Genomic DNA, 20,002 nt, shown 5'->3' on the forward strand with positions numbered 1-20,002 from the left:
ATAAAGACTTCTGTAAGGGAAAAACAATTTTGTTTTTGTTGCAAAAGTGTGTAGATGCCCTGGTCAACAATGACTGCAGCATTTGCATAGTTAAATGGTGTATAGGAGGGATTGGATGAGCAAGTCATTATCTTTTCACTCGTTTTTTTGGGGAAAAAAGATCTTATATAAGACAATTATATAGCAATTATATTCTCTGATTGATGGAAAGTGATGAAATGAACAGAAATACATGTTAGCCTTCTCCTGGGATAGGCAGTAGAATCACAGATCACTTCTCTGCTGCTGGCTTGTTCCCTGCCCCTTGCTCTCTCCTGTGCACACTGACTGAAAACTGACAGCTGTAAATTAAGTATTCCCAACACTATGTTAAATGGCTGGAGCTCCAGTTCTATGTGTACTACAAACATGCCTTTATTAAGAATATTAGTTTTAAGATCCACTAAAACCATGTCATCAGCATTAACCCCTTAACGACCAGCCCATAGTGTTTTTACATCCTCCCGAAGTGGGCTTTATTCTCTGAGGACGTAAAAACATGTGTCCTGCAGAGAATAAAGCCCCTCGGGCTCTGGACGTGACAGCTCCATGCTGTTGGTGTCCGCAGGTAGCCGACAGCATGGAGCTGTCATCCCGGGCTGCTGTGCCCCCCCCCCCCCCCCCCCCGGCATTCCGATCGCAAAAAAAGTAAACAAAAGTGCCCAAAAAGTTAAAGATTCAGCTGCCCTGATGGATGAAAGTACGTACATAAGGCCCCCGGATTTATCCGCGGACCATACCCCAGCTTCTGCGCACGTGCCCGTCGCCAAAATGGAGGACGCATGCACAAAAGCTGTGGATTGCCAGGATAATTTAAATTCTCCTTGCTCCTGCTACAAAATGTAGCCAAGAGCCTAGAGATTTCACGGAGGGCCGCGGTGAGCAGTTCCTGGTCTGTGTTCGCTGTTATCCAATAATGGCGATCACGTAAAAGTTAAAATAAAAAAGTGAAGTTTCATCTCCCCTCACAGACTTACCTTTCTTGACAGACGAGCCCTCTGTCTTCCAGTCTCGCGATGCCGTGCGGCGCTCTGACGTCATCACGCATGTGCAGTAGCGCTAAAGCAGGACTTAGTCTCTCAATGAGACTATCCTTCCTTCTAGTCGTGCTGTAATGTTTGTGAACACTATTATACTTTAGCGCTTGCGCAAATATAAAGGGTGAGAACTTTATTGTAACCTCCAAAGGTGCTGAGATTTATACCAGCGTTCTTCTATGATATTGGAAGTAACAATCACATGTGTATGTTGATGATAATAAAGGAACAAGTGACCAGCATCCCAAGTCTTTACATGTTGATTATTTAAGATGATTTATTCCATGTAGGGATGCGGCCCAAGGACACGTATGGAGGGTAAGTAAGGGGGCGGGGGGGGGGGGGGTTATATGTTAATCAGACCATGCAGCCCAGCATGTTATATAAAGAATGCTGAGTTGATATGTCATATTTGATGATTATAAGGACATTCATTGCTGTATCTCTTTAATGTTCATTCGACGTATAGTCTAATTTGTTGAGGAGGTAGGAGTCTAAAAAATCACCAATATATTATGTTTTTAAGAGGCTGAGTGTTAGACCAATCTGTGTTTAACTCATTGTGATGATTATGCGTTAGACCTCAACTGCTTATCTGCATGTATATTTCGCTCTTAGAGGTTGTTATACTCCTGATGCAGTATTTTTCAGATGTCTTTTTTATTGGAGTTAGATGAAGGCTGCAAAAGATAGTGCTTCATTCAGACCTTCCGGTGCAATGCTTTTAAGCCGATCAATCCAGGCCGTTTCCTTTTGCATAAGTATGCGATCCACATTGCCTCTTCTGCCCGTGGGCGAAACAGGCTGCACGGATTCTCAGTGCCTGATAGTGCGTATACTGGAAACGAGTGCCAGCATAATAGTAAAGCTGTATAGCCAAAGATCTATTGTTCTAATAATATTCAACCCCCCCCCCCATACACTACAAAGGCAAGTCCACGTCTCAATTATCCTTAGTAGGACATATCCTTGTGTTGACATAAATACGTCTTTAATCTAGTGGAAACAGATGCCATCTTTCCACTATAAGCAAGCTATGGATCCTGATGAATTAGCCTAAAAATCAGGCTAAGGAAACGCGTTGATCCGTATATAAGATCTGTACAATAGATCCGTTTAAAAAGCTAGAAAAACTATCTGAGCTGTGCATTAGACTAAGAATTAGATCATCTAGGGACAACAACCCAGGATCGCAATAAGACTCTGGGCCCTACATGATAACTACAAAATAGAGTGGTCTTAAGATTAAGACGTAACGGGTCGGTCGATACACCTGATGGACCCCTTATATTATGGGGTTATTTTCAACCGCTGACTGATCTACCTAAGTGTTACTATGTATTGGGCCAACACCCTGAGACTGATAAGTCCGATCTGAAAAACTAACTACCCTATGCCTTTCTTGTGGAAGTACTTACAATTGAAATACGGTGTAATCACAAATTAGTGGTACACATATCTGCATATCAGGCCAGATAAGTGAGGAGAGAAGTAGCTTCATTAGCAGTCCAAGTACTGCCACTCCCTGGACTTAGTGACCTACAATTAACCCTTTCAAAAATAAATAAATAAAAAATCCGCACACATTTGAGCAATTGCGGGTACATGTATTGTTGATAATCTCTAAAGGGGTACTTGTATACGGGTGCGGGTATATACACAATACCGAAAACCTCAATCTCCCAACTTAGACATAGAGGCAAAAGGGTATTTCACGTTTGTTGAGTTTATGTTTTTGTGAGTGTACGTATAAGATTTTTTTATCGTTAAGAATAATAAAAGCTACGTTATAAGCTTCATAATCAGTATAAATTTTATTAGGTTTTCTACAGTGATTCATTCAAAAACTGTGGGGTCAAAATATGCAGTACACCCCTAGATAAATTCCTTAAGGGGTCTAGTTTTCAAAATGGGGTCATTTGTGGGGGTTTTCTATGGTTTTGGGCGCTCAAGAACTCTACATGTGTGCTATGGGGCCTAAAAGGACTTCAAGAAAAATTTCTGTTTTGAAAGACACTGACTACTCCTTTCATTTTGGGCCCCGTTGCGGACTCAGACATAACATTAGGGTCACAATGGGTATATTTCTGAACATGGGAGAAATAGGGGTATCCATTTTGGGGTGTAAATCCTCATTTTCATGTAAACTATAGGAAAAAAATATGTCTTTAAAATGATAGATTTGCAAAAATATGAAATTTAACTTCTAAATTGAATTAATTCCTGAAAAAAAACTGTTGGGTCAAAATACTCATGACACCCCTCAGTGAATACACTAAGGGGTGTAGTTTTTAAATGGGGTCATTAGTGGGGGTATCTATTATTCTGACACTCATTAGCCTTTCCAATCTTGGCTTGGTGTAGGAAAACAAAGTGTTCCTCAAAATGCTAAAAAGTAATGTTAAATTTGTACGTCTCCTAAATATTTTTTTAAAAAAGAAAGTTTTTCCAATGTGTGCCTAAAATAAAGTAAACGGGTGGAAATATAAATCTTAGCAAAAATTTCTATATTATGTTTGCACATATTTAAGATATTGCAGTTGGAAATGTGAAAAAATGACGATTTTTTCAAAATGTTCCCAATTTTGGCGCTTTTAATAAATAAACACAAATTCTATTGGTCTATTTTTTCCGCCTAAATGAAGTACAACATGTGGCGAAAAAACAATGTCAGAATCGCTTAGATTTGCAAAACCTTTCTGGAGTTTTTCCATGTTAAAGTGATATATGTCAGATTTGCAAAATTTGGCCTGGTCATTAAGGCGCAAACAGGCTTGGTCACTAAGCGGTTAAAAGAACGAGATACAGCCATTTAAAGTAAAATGAACTCTGTGCTTTTAAAAATGTAATGATTAGAGATGAGCGAACACCAAAATGTTCGGGTGTTCGTTATTCGTAACGAACTTCCCGTGATGCTCGAGGGTTCGTTTCGAACAACGAACCCCATTGAAGTCAATGGGCGACCAGAACATTTTTGTATTTCGCCGATGCTCGCTAAGGTTTTCATGTGTGAAAATCTGGGCAATTCAGGAAAGTGATGGGAATGACACAGTGACGGATAGGGCAGGCGAGGGGCTACATGTTGGGCTGCATCTCAAGTTCACAGGTCCCACTATTAAGCCACAATAGCGGCAAGAGTGGCCCCCCCCCCCCCAACAACTTTTACTTCTGAAAAGCCCTCATTAGCATGGCATACCTTTGCTAAGCACCACACTACCTCCAACAAAGCACAATCACTGCCTGCATGACACTCCACTGACACTTCTCCTGTGTTACATGCTGCCCAACCGCCCCCCCTCCCCCCCACAGCGCACACCAAACTGTCCCTGCGCAGCCTTCAGCTGCCCTCATGCCACACCACCCTCATGTCTATTTAGAAGTGCGTCTGCCACGACGAGGGACCGCAGGCACACACTGCACAGGGTTGGCACGGCTAGGTAGCGACCCTCTTTAATAGGGGCGGGGCGATAGCCCACAATGCTGTACAGAAGCAATGAGAAATAGAATCCTGTGCCACCGCCATCAGGAGCTGCACATGTGGGCATAGCAATGGGGAACCTATGTGCCACACACTATTCATTCTGTCAAGGTGTCTGCATGCCCCAGTCAGACCGGGCTTTTTAATTCATAGACACAGGCAGGTACAACTCCCTATTGTGAAGTCCCTGTCGACCCACAGCATGGGTGGCTCCCTGGAACCCACCGGTGGTACACAGAAATATCCCATTGCATTGCCCAACACAGCTGAGGTAGTAATGTCGTGCTTAATGCAGGTGGGCTTCGGCCCACACTGCATGCCCCAGTCTGACTGGGGTTCTTTATAAGTGTACAGATGTAGTAAAAACTCCGTGTGCACCTACAGCATGGGTGGGTGCCAGGAAGCCACCGGCGGTACATAGAAATATCCCATTGCATTGCCCAACACAGCTGAGGTAGTAATGTTGTGCTTAACCCTTTCCAATCCAATTTGTATATGGTTTTCCTAGGGGGCTTACTCTTTTTCTGCCGTTATACAACGGCGCTATATGCTGGCTAAAGCCAGTACTGCATGAGCTGACACGTAGGATAGGCTCCGACAGCAGAGAGGCTGGCAATATACAGTAAGAGAACCCCGACGGACGTCTACCAACAACGGAGCTGTACAGCCTTAAACCCTAATGTCTTCACAGGTCACACAGTGGACTGGAAAGGGTTAATGCAGGTGGGTTTCGGCCCACACTGCATGCCCCAGTCAGACTGGGTTTCTTTATAAGTGGAAACAGATGCATTTATAATTCCCTGTGGACCCACTGCCTGGGTGGGTGCCAGGAAGCCACCGGCGGTACATAGAAATATCCCATTGCATTGCCCAACACAGCTGAGGTAGTAATGTTGTGCGTAATACAGGTGGGCTTCGGCCCACACTGCATGCCCCAGTCAGACTGGGGTTCTTTAGAAGTGTACAGATGTATTAAAAACTCCGTGTGCACCTACAGCATGGGTGGCTCCCTGGAACCCACCGGCGGTACACAAAAATATCCCATTGCATTGCCCAACACAGCTGAGGTAGTAATGTCGTGCTTAATGCAGGTGGGCTTCGGCCCACACTGCATGCCCCAGTCAGACTGGGGTTCTTTACAAGTGGACACATGTAGGTTAAACTCCCTGTGGACCCACTGCCTGGGTGGGTGCCAGGAAGCCACCGGCGGTACATAGAAATATCCCATTGCATTGCCCAACACAGCTGAGGTTACGTCAGCTGTAATGCAGGTGGGCTAAAAATTAATTTGATTACACTGTAGGCGAGGGCCCACAAAAATTGCTGTATCAACAGTACTAATGTACATCCCAAAAATTGGCCATGGCCAGCCAAGAGGGCAGGTGAAACACATTAATCGCTTTGGTTAATGTGGCTTAAGTGGTAACTAGGCCTGGAGGCAGCCCAGTGTAACGAAAAATTGGTTCAAGTTAAAGTTCCAATGCTTTTAAGCGCATTGAAACTTTTAAAAATTGTTCTGAAAAATTATTTGACTGAGCCTTGTGGCCCTAAGAAAAATTGCCCGTTCAGCGTGATTACGTGAGGTTTCAGGAGGAGGAGCAGGAGGAGGAGGAGGAGGAATATTAGACACAGATTGATGAAGCAGAAATGTCCCCGTTTTGGATGGTGAGAGAGAACGTAGCTTCCATCCGCGGGTGCAGCCTACGTATTGCTTACGTATCGCTGCTGTCCGCTGGTGGAGAACAGAAGTCTGGGGAAATCCAGCCTTTGTTCATCTTGATGAGTGTTAGCCTGTCGGCACTGTCGGTTGACAAGCGGCTACGCTTATCTGTGATGATTCCCCCAGCCGCACTAAACACCCTCTCCGACAAGACGCTAGCCGCAGGACAAGCAAGCACCTCCAGGGCATACAGCGCGAGTTCAGGCCACGTGTCCAGCTTCGACACCCAGTAGTTGTAGGGGGCAGAGGCGTCACCAAGGATGGTCGTGCGATCCGCTACGTACTCCCTCACCATCCTTTTACAGTGCTCCCGCCGACTCAGCCGTGACTGGGGAGCGGTGACACAGTCTTGGTGGGGAGCCATAAAGCTGGCCAGGCCCTTAAAGACTGTTGCACTGCCTGGGATGTACATGCTGCTCGATCTCCGCACCTCCCCTGCTACCTTGCCCTCGGTACTGCGCCTTCTGCCACTAGCGCTGTCGGCTGGGAATTTTACCATCAGCTTGTCCGCAAGGGTCCTGTGGTATAGCAACACTCTCGAACCCCTTTCCTCTTCGGGAATCAGAGTGGGCAGGTTCTCCTTATACCGTGGATCGAGCAGTGTGTACACCCAGTAATCCGTCGTGGCCAGAATGCGTGCAACGCGAGGGTCACGAGAAAGGCATCCTAACATGAAGTCAGCCATGTGTGCCAGGGTACCAGTACGCAACACATGGCTGTCCTCACTAGGAAGATCACTTTCAGGATCCTCCTCCTCCTCCTCCTCCTCCTCCTCAGGCCATACACGCTGAAAGGATGACAGGCAATCAGCCGGTGTACCGTCAGCAGCGGCCCAAGCTGTCTCTTCCCCCTCCTCCTCATCCTCCTCATGCTCCTCCTCCTCCTCCTGTACGCGCTGAGAAATAGACAGGAGGGTGCCCTGACTATCCAGCGGCATACTGTCTTCCCCCGCCCCCGTTTCCGAGCGCAAAGCAGCTGCCTTTATGGTTTGCAGGGAATTTCTCAAGATGCATAGCAGAGGAATGGTGACGCTAATGATTGTAGCATCGCCGCTCACCACCTGGGTAGACTCCTCAAAATTACCAAGGACATGGCAGATGTCTGCCAACCAGGCCCACTCTTCTGAAAGGAATTGAGGAGGCTGACTCCCACTGCGCCGCCCATGTTGGAGTTGGTATTCGACTATAGCTCTCCGTTGTTCATAGAGCCTGGCCAACATGTGGAGCGTAGAGTTCCACCGTGTGGGCACGTCGCACAGCAGTCGGTGCACTGGCAGCTTAAAGTGATGTTGCAGGGTGCGCAGGGTGGCAGCGTCCGTGTGGGACTTGCGGAAATGTGCGCAGAGCCGGCGCGCCTTTACGAGCAGGTCTGACAAGCGTGGGTAGCTTTTCAGAAAGCGCTGAACCACCAAATTAAAGACGTGGGCCAGGCATGGCACGTGCGTGAGGCTGCCGAGCTGCAGAGCCGCCACCAGGTTACGGCCGTTGTCACACACGACCATGCCCGGTTGGAGGCTCAGCGGCGCAAGCCAGCGGTCGGTCTGCTGTGTCAGACCCTGCAGCAGTTCGTGGGCCGTGTGCCTCTTATCGCCTAAGCTGAGTAGTTTCAGCACGGCCTGCTGACGCTTGCCCACCGCTGTGCTGCCACACCGCGCGACACCGACTGCTGGCGACATGCTGCTGCTAACACATCTTGATTGCGAGACAGAGGAGGAGGAGGAGGAGGGTGCTTTAGTGGAGGAAGCATACACCTCCGCAGATACCAGCACCGAGCTGGGGCCCGCAATTCTGGGGGTGGGTAGGACGTGAGCGGTCCCAGGCTCTGACTCTGTCCCAGCCTCCACTAAATTCACCCAATGTGCCGTCAGGGAGATGTAGTGGCCCTGCCCGCCTGTGCTTGTCCACGTGTCCGTAGTTAAGTGGACCGTGGCAGTAACCGCGTTGGTGAGGGCGCGTACAATGTTGCGGGAGACGTGGTCGTGCAGGGCTGGGACGGCACATCGGGAAAAGTAGTGGCGACTGGGAACTGAGTAGCGCGGGGCCGCCGCCTCCATGATACTTTTGAAGGACTCCGTTTCCACAACCCTATACGGCAGCATCTCAAGGCTGATGAATTTTGCGATGCGGACGGTTAACGTTTGAGCGTGCGGGTGCGTGGCGGCGTACTTGCGCTTGCGCTCCAACAGTTGCGCTAGCGACGGCTGGACTGTGCGGTGCGAGACATTGGTGGATGGGGCCGAGGACAGCGGAGGTGAGGGTGTGGGTGCAGGCCATGAGACGGTCGTGCCTGTGTCCTGAGAGGGGGGTTGCATCTCAGTGGCAGGTTGGGGCACAGGGGGAGAGGCAGGGGTGCAAACCGGAGGCGGTGAACGGCCTTCGTCCCACCTTGTGGGGTGCTTGGCCATCATATGCCTGCGCATGGTGGTGGTGGTGAGGCTGTTGGTGTTGGCTCCCCGGCTGAGCTTTGCGCAACAAAGGTTGCACACCACTGTTCGTCGGTCGTCAGGCGTCTCTGTGAAAAACTGCCAGACCTTAGAGCACCTTGGCCTCTGCAGGGTGGCATGGCGCGAGGGGGCGCTTTGGGAAACACTTGGTGGATTATTCGGTCTGGCCCTGCCTCTACCCCTGGCCCTGGCCACCGCACTGCCTCTTGCAACCTGCCCTGCTGATGCCCTTGACTCCCCCTCTGAAGACCTGTCCTCCTGAGTAAGCGTTGCACACCAGGTGGGGTCAGTCACCTCATCGTCCTGCTGCTCTTCCTCCGAATCCTCTGTGCGCTGCTCCCTCGGACTTACTGCCCTTACTACTACCTCACTGCAAGACAACTGTGTATGATCGTCATCGTCCTCCTCACCCACAGAAAGTTGTTGAGACAGTTGGCGGAAGTCCCCAGCCTCATCCCCCGGACCCCGGGAACTTTCGAATGGTTGGGCATCAGTGACTATAAACTCCTCTGGTGGGAGAGGAACCGCTGCTGCCCAATCTGAGCAGGGGCCCGAGAACAGTTCCTGGGAGTGTTCCCGCTCCTGAGCAGGTGTCATTGTAGTGGAGTGAGGAGGCTGGGAGGAAGGAGGAGCAGCAGACAGAGGATTCGGATTTGCAGCAGTGGACGGCGCAGAACTGCGTGTTGACGATAGGTTGCTCGAAGCACTTTCTGCCATCCAGGACAGGACCTGCTCACACTGCTCATTTTCTAATAACCGTCTCCCGCGTGGACCCATTAATTGGGCGATGAATGTGGGGACGCCAGAAACGTGCCTCTCTCCTAATCGCGCAGCAGTCGGCTGCGACACACCGGGATCAGGAGCTCGGCCTGTGCCCACACCCTGACTTGGCCCTCCGCGTCCTCGGCCGCGTCCACGTCCTCTAGGCCTACCCCTACCCCTCAGCATGCTGTATTACCAGTGATTTGATTTCACAGGCAGGAAATAAATTGGCGCAAGACTGCAGGCCAAATATAATTTTTGCCCTTTTTGGAAAACGAAAGGCCCCACTGCCTCTAGTGAATGAATAATCTAAGTTTAATAACTGTGCTGTGTCCCTGCTTATGTGTCACAGAACGTGAGGGTAGCAGAGTTATTATAACTCTGGCAGAGCAGGTATTTTTTTTCCCAATTAAGGAAAGCAAATGGCGAAGCCAGCAGTAAAGCGTAGCTGGGTGCGTATGATTTAGCACTGTTCTTCACGCAGCTCACACGTCTCCACCGCCCGTAAGGACGGACAGAGGCTGGACAAATAGATTTGTTTTCAGTTTTTTCCCACCAAAAGGCAGCACTGCGTATATTCAATGAACATGAGAAGTTTAATAACTGTGCTGTGTCCCTGCTTATGTGTCACAGAACGTGAGGGTAGCAGAGTTATTATAACTCTGGCAGAGCAGGTATTTTTTTTCCCAATTAAGGAAAGCAAATGGCGAAGCCAGCAGTAAAGCGTAGCTGGGTGCGTATGATTTAGCACTGTTCTTCACGCAGCTCACACGTCTCCACCGCCCGTAAGGACGGACAGAGGCTGGACAAATAGATTTGTTTTCAGTTTTTTCCCACCAAAAGGCAGCACTGCGTATATTCAATGAACATGAGAAGTGTAATAACTGTGCTGCGTCCCTGCTTATGTGTCACAGAACGTGAGGGTAGCAGAGTTATTATAACTCTGGCAGAGCAGGTATTTTTTTTCCCAATTAAGGAAAGCAAATGGCGAAGCCAGCAGTAAAGCGTAGCTGGGTGCGTATGATTTAGCAATGTTTTTCACGCAGCTCACACGTGTCCACAGCCCTTAGGACGGACAGAGGCTGGACAAATAGATTTGTTTTCAGTTTTTTCCCACCAAAAGGCAGCACTGCGTATATTCTATGAATAATAACTGTGTTGTGGCCCTGCCTATACAATTCTTTCCCTGCAGTATCAATGGAGGGTGGAATGCTCTGCAGAGGCGATTTTGAGAAGCCCAAAAAAAATGCAGCACAGCCAACAGCAGCCTGGACAGTACTGCACACGGATAAATATGGCCCTAGAAAGGACCGTTGAGGTTCTTGAAGGCTACACTCACTCCTAACACTCTCCCTGCCTATGCAGCACTTCTGTCCCTAATGCCAGGTGCAACGGTCTGCAGAGGCGATTTTGAGAAAAAAAAAAATGCCACTGCTAACAGCAGCCAACACACAGCTATCAGTGGCCCTAATAAGGACCTTTGGGGGGTCTTGAAGCCTACACTAACTACCAATTCTTTCCCTACAGCAGCTCCGGTATAAACAGCACTGTCCCTCATCTAACTCACACCGCATCTGAGGCGAGCCGCGGGAGGGGCCGACTTTTATATTAGGCGAACACCTGATCTCGCCAGCCACTCACAGCAGGGGGGTGGTATAGGGCTTAAACGTTGCAGGGGGAAGTTGTAATGCCTTCCCTGTCTTTCAATTGGCCAGAAAAGCGCGCTAACGTCTCAGGGAAGGAAGTGAAAGTAACCAGAACACCGCATGGTGTTCGTTACGAATAACGAACATCCCGAACACCCTAATATTCGCACGAATATCAAGCTCGGACGAACGCGTTCGCTCATCTCTAGTAATGATGCCTTTTTTCTAAAGAATGAACAAAAGTTCTAAACTGAAAAGGGTACGGGCAGCATAGTTTAGTGACAGAAATACTGATGTTAGCATTCTGTCACTAACTCCAATGCCAATCAGCAACTGGAGGAAGGAGGGCAAGGAAACTATGCATATATGACTATACATTAGCTGCACTAGACTAGCCCTGCAAGGTTTTAAAAAGTTAGATTATTTAAACTGCCACACTAAGACTGACGTTTTTGACTGTCACAAAAGTTGTGGATGAAGGTGGTGCTGTAGATATAGCCTGGATATATCTGAATTTCAGTAAAGTTAAGTTACTGAAAATGGACTTAATCCTTGGATAGTCTGGTGGATTTACAATTGGTTAAAAGATAGAGTGTAGTCTGAACAGGGACAAGTTACTAGAGGCCACAAGGGTTTGTCCTGGGTTTGATTCAGTTTTTTTTTTTAGTGACATAGAAAGTTTAACAGGTGAAATCTGTCAGTCAGCTGATGACACAAAATTGTGTAATCACAGTCAAAACAATGGGAACTGCAGTTTGAGGTTTACAAATGTAAAATAATACTCTAAGGCCCAATGTCCACGGGCAAATTAGTATTTTTAAATCCGCGCAGGTTACCGGCATGCGTGATCCGCGCCCATAGGGATGCATTGGGCACATGCAGGTAATTAAATACCTGTGGATGTCATTTTTCCCTGACACACGGGTCGCACATGGGGGAAAACACCCGCAGCATGCTCCATCTTCGTGCGGGTCTCCCGTGGCTTTTACTGAAGCCTATGGGAGCCGTCCGGTCCCGCGGCACATCCGCAGCAGTTATGGTGCTGTGCCGTGGGACCGCAGGAAAACAGGCATTCATTTAAAAAAATGAGCACGGTGCGCCGCGGCGTGTCAAGCACATCTGTTGGGCAAAGAAAGAAGATCCAGCCGTGAAGGAGGGTAGATGCGCAGCGTCAGGACAGGTGAGTATATGGGATTTTCTGGCCTCATGTCTGTGGGAAAGGAGGGACCCGCTGCAGGATCCTGCATGGAGAATCTGTGCGGGCCCGGATTTCCCCGTGGACATGAGGCCTTAGGGAAAATAAATTTTCAGACCAAGTATAGTGGCTGTTCCGTGTAATCGAGGACTTCAGAAGAGAAGGGTTTCAGGGTCTGATTTTTTTTAAGCCTCAAAATGCCTCCACAATGTGGTCAGGCAGCAAAGAAAGGAAGTAGGATGATTAGCTGCATAGCTAGAGGTCTAACCAGTAGAAAGAGGGAGTTGTGATCTAACTGTACAGAGCTCTGATGAGACCACATCTGGAATACTGTGTTCAGTTCTGTAGACCTCATGAACAGAAGGACATTGATAAACAGAAGAAGAACTTTAAAGATGGGATAGAAAAAGTGGTGGGAGGTCTCCAGAACACAACTAATCAGTAAATGCCTAAAGAACTTAAGTCTGTATAGCCTGCAGAAAAGGAGCGGTGCATGATTGAAACCTTGGACCCGTTGACCCAGGAGGTCCCTTCCAACTCTACCATTCTATGACTCTTTAAATATATTAAAAACTATAAATAAGGTTAAAGAAAGAAAGGTTTTTATTTTATTATTTTCTATTATTTCATTGTGACAGGCTCCTTTTAAGACGGCATACACATTGGAATTTTCAGCAGTCAAAACAGCAGACAAATAAAATTTTTAAAGAAATTCTTTTAGATGGCATCAATGCTGAGATAATTATTGTATAGAAGAAAAACTAGGGCTTTACATGTTTAGCTTCACCCCTCACGGGGTGAATACAGAAAGTGGTCTTTATGGGCTCTATAAAGTCTTTCCAAAAGGCTTTCCAAATTTGACTGTACATGTAACAATTTTCTCTTTTGAAAGACCAATTTCCATCCTGAAGACTTATCTGAAGAGATGACTGTAATCTATATATCCTTCCACTGCTCATAAAGACAACCACTAAGTGTATGAGCAGCCGGAAAGAAGAACTTGTCTCTCCATGGTCTATATAGGAAACCTTATAGAGGTCAGTCTTTTAGAAAGAAGTTCAGGAATAAGCATTTAATTTGACTGCCATCTAGTGGCGCTTAAACAATTTATCTTTTCAATGACTTTGTAGTTGTATGATTATACTTACGCAGCCATCATGAACACTCAGAGTGGTTTCCAGTTTTAGTCGTTGAATGAACTCTCTTCTTCCTATTTAGAAGAGAAAGAGCAAAGGGATTTTATTTATGACTAGGGAATATACCCGTGCGTTGTTATACATATACACACACACTAGGTCACAGGTGTCAAACACAAGGCCCGCGAGCCGAATCCAGCCCGCCGCCTCATTTTCTGTGGCTCACCGGCTGTGCCGTAAGTTCCCTCACCTCCGTGCTGCTGTCAGTAGGCGATCTTCTCTCGGCTTGTACTGTCTAGTGCAGACAGTAATAGAGGAGTGCCGATAGACTGACAACGGCCGCAGAGGAGGGAAGAAGAGTGCAGAGAACAAGATCTCTGCAACGAGGAGAGCAACGCTAAGGAGAAGCAGCTGCAGGGTGAGAGCCTCGTCAGCATTGACCTTCTGTCATCTGCCGTCCATCTATTCATGGGTGCAGGCCTGGGAGACATCAGGGGCCCAAGAAGGACTGAGAGCAGCCGGTATACCTGCCAGTGGGACCATATTGGTTGCAGGTAAGTATAAAAATGCATAAGTGTGTGTGTGTATATATATATTATAATGTATGTGTCTGTGAGCCTATATATTTATAATAGTGTGCGTCTGTGCATAATAGTGTGTCTGTGCGCATATGTGCGTAATAGTGTGCACCTGTGCGCGTAATGGTGTGCGTCTGATCGCATGTGCGCATGTGTGCGTAATGGTGTCATAGCGCGCGTCTGTGTTTTATGTGCGCCATAGCGCGCGCCTGTGTTTTATGTGCGCCATAGCGCGCGCCTGTGTTTTATGTGCGCCATAGCGCGCGCCTGTGTTTTATGTGCGCCATAGCGCGCGCCTGTGTTTTATGTGCGCCATAGCGCGCGCCTGTGTTTTATGTGCGCCATAGCGCTCGCCTGTGTTTTATGTGCGCCATAGCGCGCGCCTGTGTTTTATGTGCGCCATAGCGCGCGCCTGTGTTTTATGTGCGCCATAGCGCGCGCCTGTGTTTTATGTGCGCCATAGCGCGCGCCTGTGTTTTATGTGCGCCATAGCGCGCGTCTGCGTTTACGTGCGCCATAGCGCGCGTCTGTGTTTTACGTGCGAGATAGCGCGCGTCTGTGTTTTACGTGCGAGATAGCGCGCGTCTGTGTTTTACGTGCGAGATAGCGCGCGTCTGTGTTTTACGTGCGAGATAGCGCTTGTCTGTGTTTTACGTGCGAGATAGCGCGCGTCTGTGTTTTATGTGCGAGATAGCGCGCGTCTGTGTTTTATGTGCGTGATAGTGTGCGTCTGTGTTTGTGTGTGTGAGTGTGAGTCTGTATAATGAGTGTGTGTGATAGTGTGCATCTGTATAATGTGTGTGTGTGTGATAGTGTGCATCTGTATAATGTGTGTGTGTGATAGTGTGCGTCTGTATGTGTGTGTGTGATAGTGTGCGTCTGTGTGTGTGTGATAGTGTGCGTCTGTGTGTGTGTGATAGTGTGCGTCTGTGTGTGTGAGTGATAGTGTGCGTCTGTGTGTGTGAGTGATAGTGTGCGTCTGTATGAGTGATAGTGTGCGTCTGTATGAGTGATAGTGTGCGTCTGTATGAGTGATAGTGTGCATCTGTATGAGTGATAGTGTGCATCTGTATATGTATATATATTAGTGTGCGCCACTAGTCACTATGGGGGACCTTATTACCAATCGGGCCACTATGGGGTTTAGTTTTAATATACAGTCTTGCAATTAGAATCAGCCCTTTGAAGGCAGCCATAAGGCTGATGTGGCCCTCGGTGAAAATGAAATTGACACCCCTGCACTAGGTGATATACCCTTGAGTTGTGTGCGTATATTATATATACATACACACACACACACACACACAATACAACACAACACACACTACGAGATATACCCGTGTGTTCTGTAAAAGTATATATACTAGGTCATATACCCGTGCATTGTGTGTAAATATATATGATGATTATTCAGTCGCATCCAACCTTCGGTCACAGTATGGATCAATGTTCTCCATGCATTCCTGTCTTTCACGGCTTATTTTAGTTTGTCGATTGACATATTCGCAGTGGCCTTGTTTGTATCTAGCCAACTTGTTCTTTGTCGTCCTGATTTTCTCCTTCCACTGACTTTGCCAAGCATCAGTACTGTTTTCAGTGAGTTAGCACACATCACGTGTCCAAAAAAAATTTTCCTTCTGTTTTCCTGGTTGTCCAACTTTTGCAATCATACGTTGTAATGGGAAAGACAATTGCATTGACCAATATGGTTTTTGTTGCAATATTAATGCCCTTGCTTTTTCAAATCTTTTCCATTCCTTGCATTCCTACCAAGTGTAATCCGTCTCTTGATCTCAGGTCTAGATTACCCATTGCAATCGATTTTGGATCCAAGGAAGATGAAATCTTGGAGACTTGACTTCTTCAGTGTTCATTTTTATGTTAACTGTACCGTTACTTATCGTCATGACTTTCGTTTTATTGCTGTTGAGGTACAGCCCATGCGTTCACTTTCCTTTTGCACTCGTTCGATAAAGTATTCCAGGTCCCTCTCACTGTCTTCAAGCAAGGTGGTGTCATCTGCATATCGAAGGTTGTTGACATTTCTGCCACCCATTTTGACTCAGATTTCTTATTCGTCCAAATTGCATCGCCTCATGATCATTTCTGCGTACAGATTGAAAAGGACTGGTAATAGAATGCAGCCTTACAGTACACTTTTCTCGATTCCGAACCAATTTGTGTTTCTTTAAGCTGTTTTGTTGCATCTTGGTTGTTGTGAAGTGACCTTATAAGATGCTCAATATGTTCTGGGACGCCCATTTGCTTCAGACACTTCCAAAGCTTGTCATGTTCAACACAATCAAATGCCTTGCTGTAGTCGATGAAACACATGTAAACATCCTTTTGATACTCAGACTGATAGAGTTGGAAGGGACCTCCAAGGTCATCAGGTGCAAAACCCCTGCTCAATGCAGGATTCACTAAACCATCCCAGACAGATATTTGTCCAGCCTTGGTTTGAACCCTTCCATTGAAGGAGAACTCACTACCTCCCATGGTTACCTGTTCCACTTATTGATCACACTCACTGTCAGAAAGTTTTTTCTAACATCCAGTTTGCGTCTCCTCCCTTTCAGTTTCATCCCATTGCTTCTAGTATTTCCTTGTGCAAATGAGTATAGGGCTGATCCCACAGCCCTATGACAACCCTTCAGATATTTGTATACAGCTATTAAGTCTCCTCTCAGCTTTCTTTTTTGCAAGCTAAACATTCCCAGATCCTCTAACCGTTCTTCTTAGAACATGATCCTGGATCCACCTACTTCCTTTTTTGAAAATAGGGACAACATTTGCCCTTTTCCAATCTTCTGGAACTTCTTCTGTTCTCCAGGAATTTTCAAAGATTATGGCGAGTCGTTCAGCAATTACCTCCGCTGCTTTCTTTAGTATCCTAGAATGGAATTAGTCTGGAGCTTGGGACTTGAATTAATTTAAGTTAGCTATGTGTTCCCTCACCATCTGTCTGCTTATAAAAAGCCTGCATTCTTTTATTCCCCAATAGCACAGGGAAGATCTGTTGTTCTATTTACTTTCTGAGAGAAAACAGATACAAAATAGGAATTTAAAAGTTCGGCTTTCTCAGCATCATTCTTAACCAATTCATTATTTTCATCTTGTAAGCATCCAATAGCATCTTTAACTTCTCTTTTGCTTTTGACATACACCAAATTTCCTTTTTTATTGCTTTTGGCCTCTGTTGCAAGCCTCAATTCCTTTTTAGCTTTTCTGACACTTGCCCTACAAATTCTGTAGACCGCATTATAGTCTTCTGTAGATATTCCCCCGTCTTTCCATGTTATCAACATACTTTCTTCCTTTTTAACATATGTGTAAGTTCTGTGTTAATCCATCCTTGTTTCTTTAAATGCTTTCCATTCTTCCACATTTTAGGGATTGTTAACGATTGTGCTATGAGAATCTCATTTCGCAATATTTCCCAACCTTCTTGGACATTTCCTTAAGAACGTCCAGCCATTGGATTCTTCCTACCCTCTTTCTGAGCTCATTGAAATCTGCCTTTCTGAAATCCAACCTTGAGGTCTGAGTTTTTATGTAAATTTCAAGGATAGCATGATCACTGCATCCTAAATTCCCAGCCACCCTTACTTCTCAACAATTTCCTCCCTGTTGGTAAGTAGTAGGTTCAAGATAGCAGATACCCTTGTTTTCTCTTCGACCTTTTGGAAGATAAAGTTGTCAGCAAGATACTCTCGGGTCTTCTCCATGATCCAGTGCAGGTTGGCGATTTGGTCTCTGGTGCCACAACCTTTTTTTTTTTTTTTTTTTTTTTTAAGGAGCTTTATTTAGCCAGAATAAAATGGACAAATAAACAGGAACAGTGGGCACAGAAAGTGCACATCCTAATCGCACACATGCCAACATGAAACAGAAAGTGAAATTATTTGCATATGTGCGTACATTCCTTATAAATCATAACATTTGGCTATAAATTTTTATTTGACCTTAATTGTTGATAATGAGAAGAACCACGGAAAATGGCTCACAAACCTCAAGTCTGAAAATAACAAAAATAATAACTATAGCAACCCCCACCCCCCAAAACAATACAGCACAATGTTTAACAAAAAAGGATAGAAAACACAGTTTAGGTCAAGCGCGAACTCTTCACTCCATCCCCTCACAATACTCAGGCAGATCCCTCTCCCACTGTTGCAGGGCAGATAACCCACGCACGGCAGATCTTATCAAACTTCTCTGGGCATTACCTGGCCATATACGTCAGCTTATACATAGGAATCACCGAATTTACCACCTGGATCCATGCCCTCCTGGTCGGCCTCCAGTTCAGCAATATCATCTTTTTAGCGTAAAAAAAGCAGCAATTTACATAAGGTGCGGGTTGCCCCAGCCACAGGGAGGTTTCCAACAATCCCGAAGAGTCCCACCCCAGGGTGCATGATCCTCAGGGCCCCCAGGGGAGACTCCATGAATATGAGAATGTCCCTCCAATAATCTTGCAGGACACTGCAGTCCCAGAACATATACATAACGGTCCCTTTAGCCATCAAGCATCGTGGGGATGTCACTAAGGGAAGCAAACCCATAACGTGCAGTCTGGAGGAAGTGTGATATATCTGATGCAAGAACTTGACCTGAATAAGTCTGTCCCTAGCGCTAATCAGAAGTGAGCCAGAACCAGCCAGTATTTCTCCATCCTCCCCCGAAAACAGACCTGGAATATCATTGACCCACCTCCAGGTGACCCTCTCCTTCATCGGGGCGAGATGCTGTATTAGCTGGGCATAGAAACTAGACAGAGGCTTCACAAGGTTACACATCTGCGCCAGACCCTCCAACCGAGACAGGGACAGTGGAATAGACAGACCTCGAAACTAAGCCCCGATCACATGTCTTAGCTGGTAATATCTAAAGTATGAAGGTTCAGGCAAGTTATGGCTTATCTGCAGTTAAAGGAAAGTGCAGAAGGTGCCCTCACTAACTATGTCAGACAGGACACTCACCACATGAGGTCTCCAGAATGCAGACTCAGTGAAGCATCGCAGGTGTGGCCGGTGTGGATTGCTCTATAAGGGAGTATGTGGGGACCACGTAAACTTTCTTTACAGGCACCAACTGCAAGGCCCTGAGCCACATGTTACCAGCATAAGAGCGGTTAGAAGGACAGTAGAAGAGAAGGGGCCACGCATCAGCAAAGCTCTCAGACTCTGATCAGGACCCGCCACCCTATGCTCCAGGCCCACCACCGGGTTGGAATCTGATGAGGAAAGCCACCATCCAGCATATACCAATTGACTGGCCAGATAATAGTAGTAGAAGTGGGGTAAGGCTAGACCTCCCCAGCTCACCGGGAGGCACAGGGTCTCTAGCTCAATCTAGTACAATCCCACGAAGTGTGGAAAAAACCCCATTTGAAACAAGGATAGGGGAGTTATGCAAGACATACAGAATCTTTAACAACAGTTCCATTTTAATCAAATTAATTCTGCCTATCAGGGTAAGCGGGACAGAGGCCCAGCGTGTTACTATTCCCTCTGTCCAGTCCAAAAGCAGGGTTAAATTAGGGTCACCAAAGGCAGAGACATCCGTCGACACCCTTATACCCAGATAGGTTGTCTGTGCTGTCCAGCTTGGTGGGGCGGGCAGGGGAAGCTCGGCAGCTGCCGAGTCCACTGCGACAAGATTGGTTTTGTCCCAGTTGACCTGAATGCCAGAGTGTAAGCCAAATGCATCAAAAATGGTGAGTGCAGAGTCAAGAGACGACTCTGGGTCCTGGAGAAAGAGAAGTGCTATGCGCTCTTTATAATTGCAGTCTGAACCCACTTATAATCGCCGACGTCCGGACCCGAATTGCAAGGGGCTCTATAGCGAGAGCAAATAAGGCCAGGGGCAGAGGGCAGCCCTGTCGCGTGCCTCTACCCAAGGAAAGCAGGACAGAAACATGGACATTGGTTCTAACATTGGCCACTAGAGAGTCATACAGGTT

At 46.8% G+C, this 20,002-nt stretch overlaps 1 protein-coding gene across 5 annotated transcripts in view; it reads right to left on the reverse strand.

Annotated features, from left to right (window-relative positions):
- Window positions 1-20,002, reverse strand: part of DCAF6 (DDB1 and CUL4 associated factor 6) — a 992,542-nt gene that overhangs the window by 895,644 nt on the left and 76,896 nt on the right. For all 5 annotated transcript variants that reach the window (XM_066600328.1, XM_066600324.1, XM_066600329.1 and 2 more), the window contains exon 3: window positions 13,469-13,530. In XM_066600328.1, the coding sequence (XP_066456425.1) occupies window positions 13,469-13,530 (62 nt within the window). The remainder of the gene's footprint in view (window positions 1-13,468; window positions 13,531-20,002) is intronic.

This window comes from Eleutherodactylus coqui, chromosome 4 (assembly GCF_035609145.1).
Source record: "Eleutherodactylus coqui strain aEleCoq1 chromosome 4, aEleCoq1.hap1, whole genome shotgun sequence".
Lineage (NCBI taxonomy): Eukaryota > Metazoa > Chordata > Amphibia > Anura > Eleutherodactylidae > Eleutherodactylus > Eleutherodactylus coqui.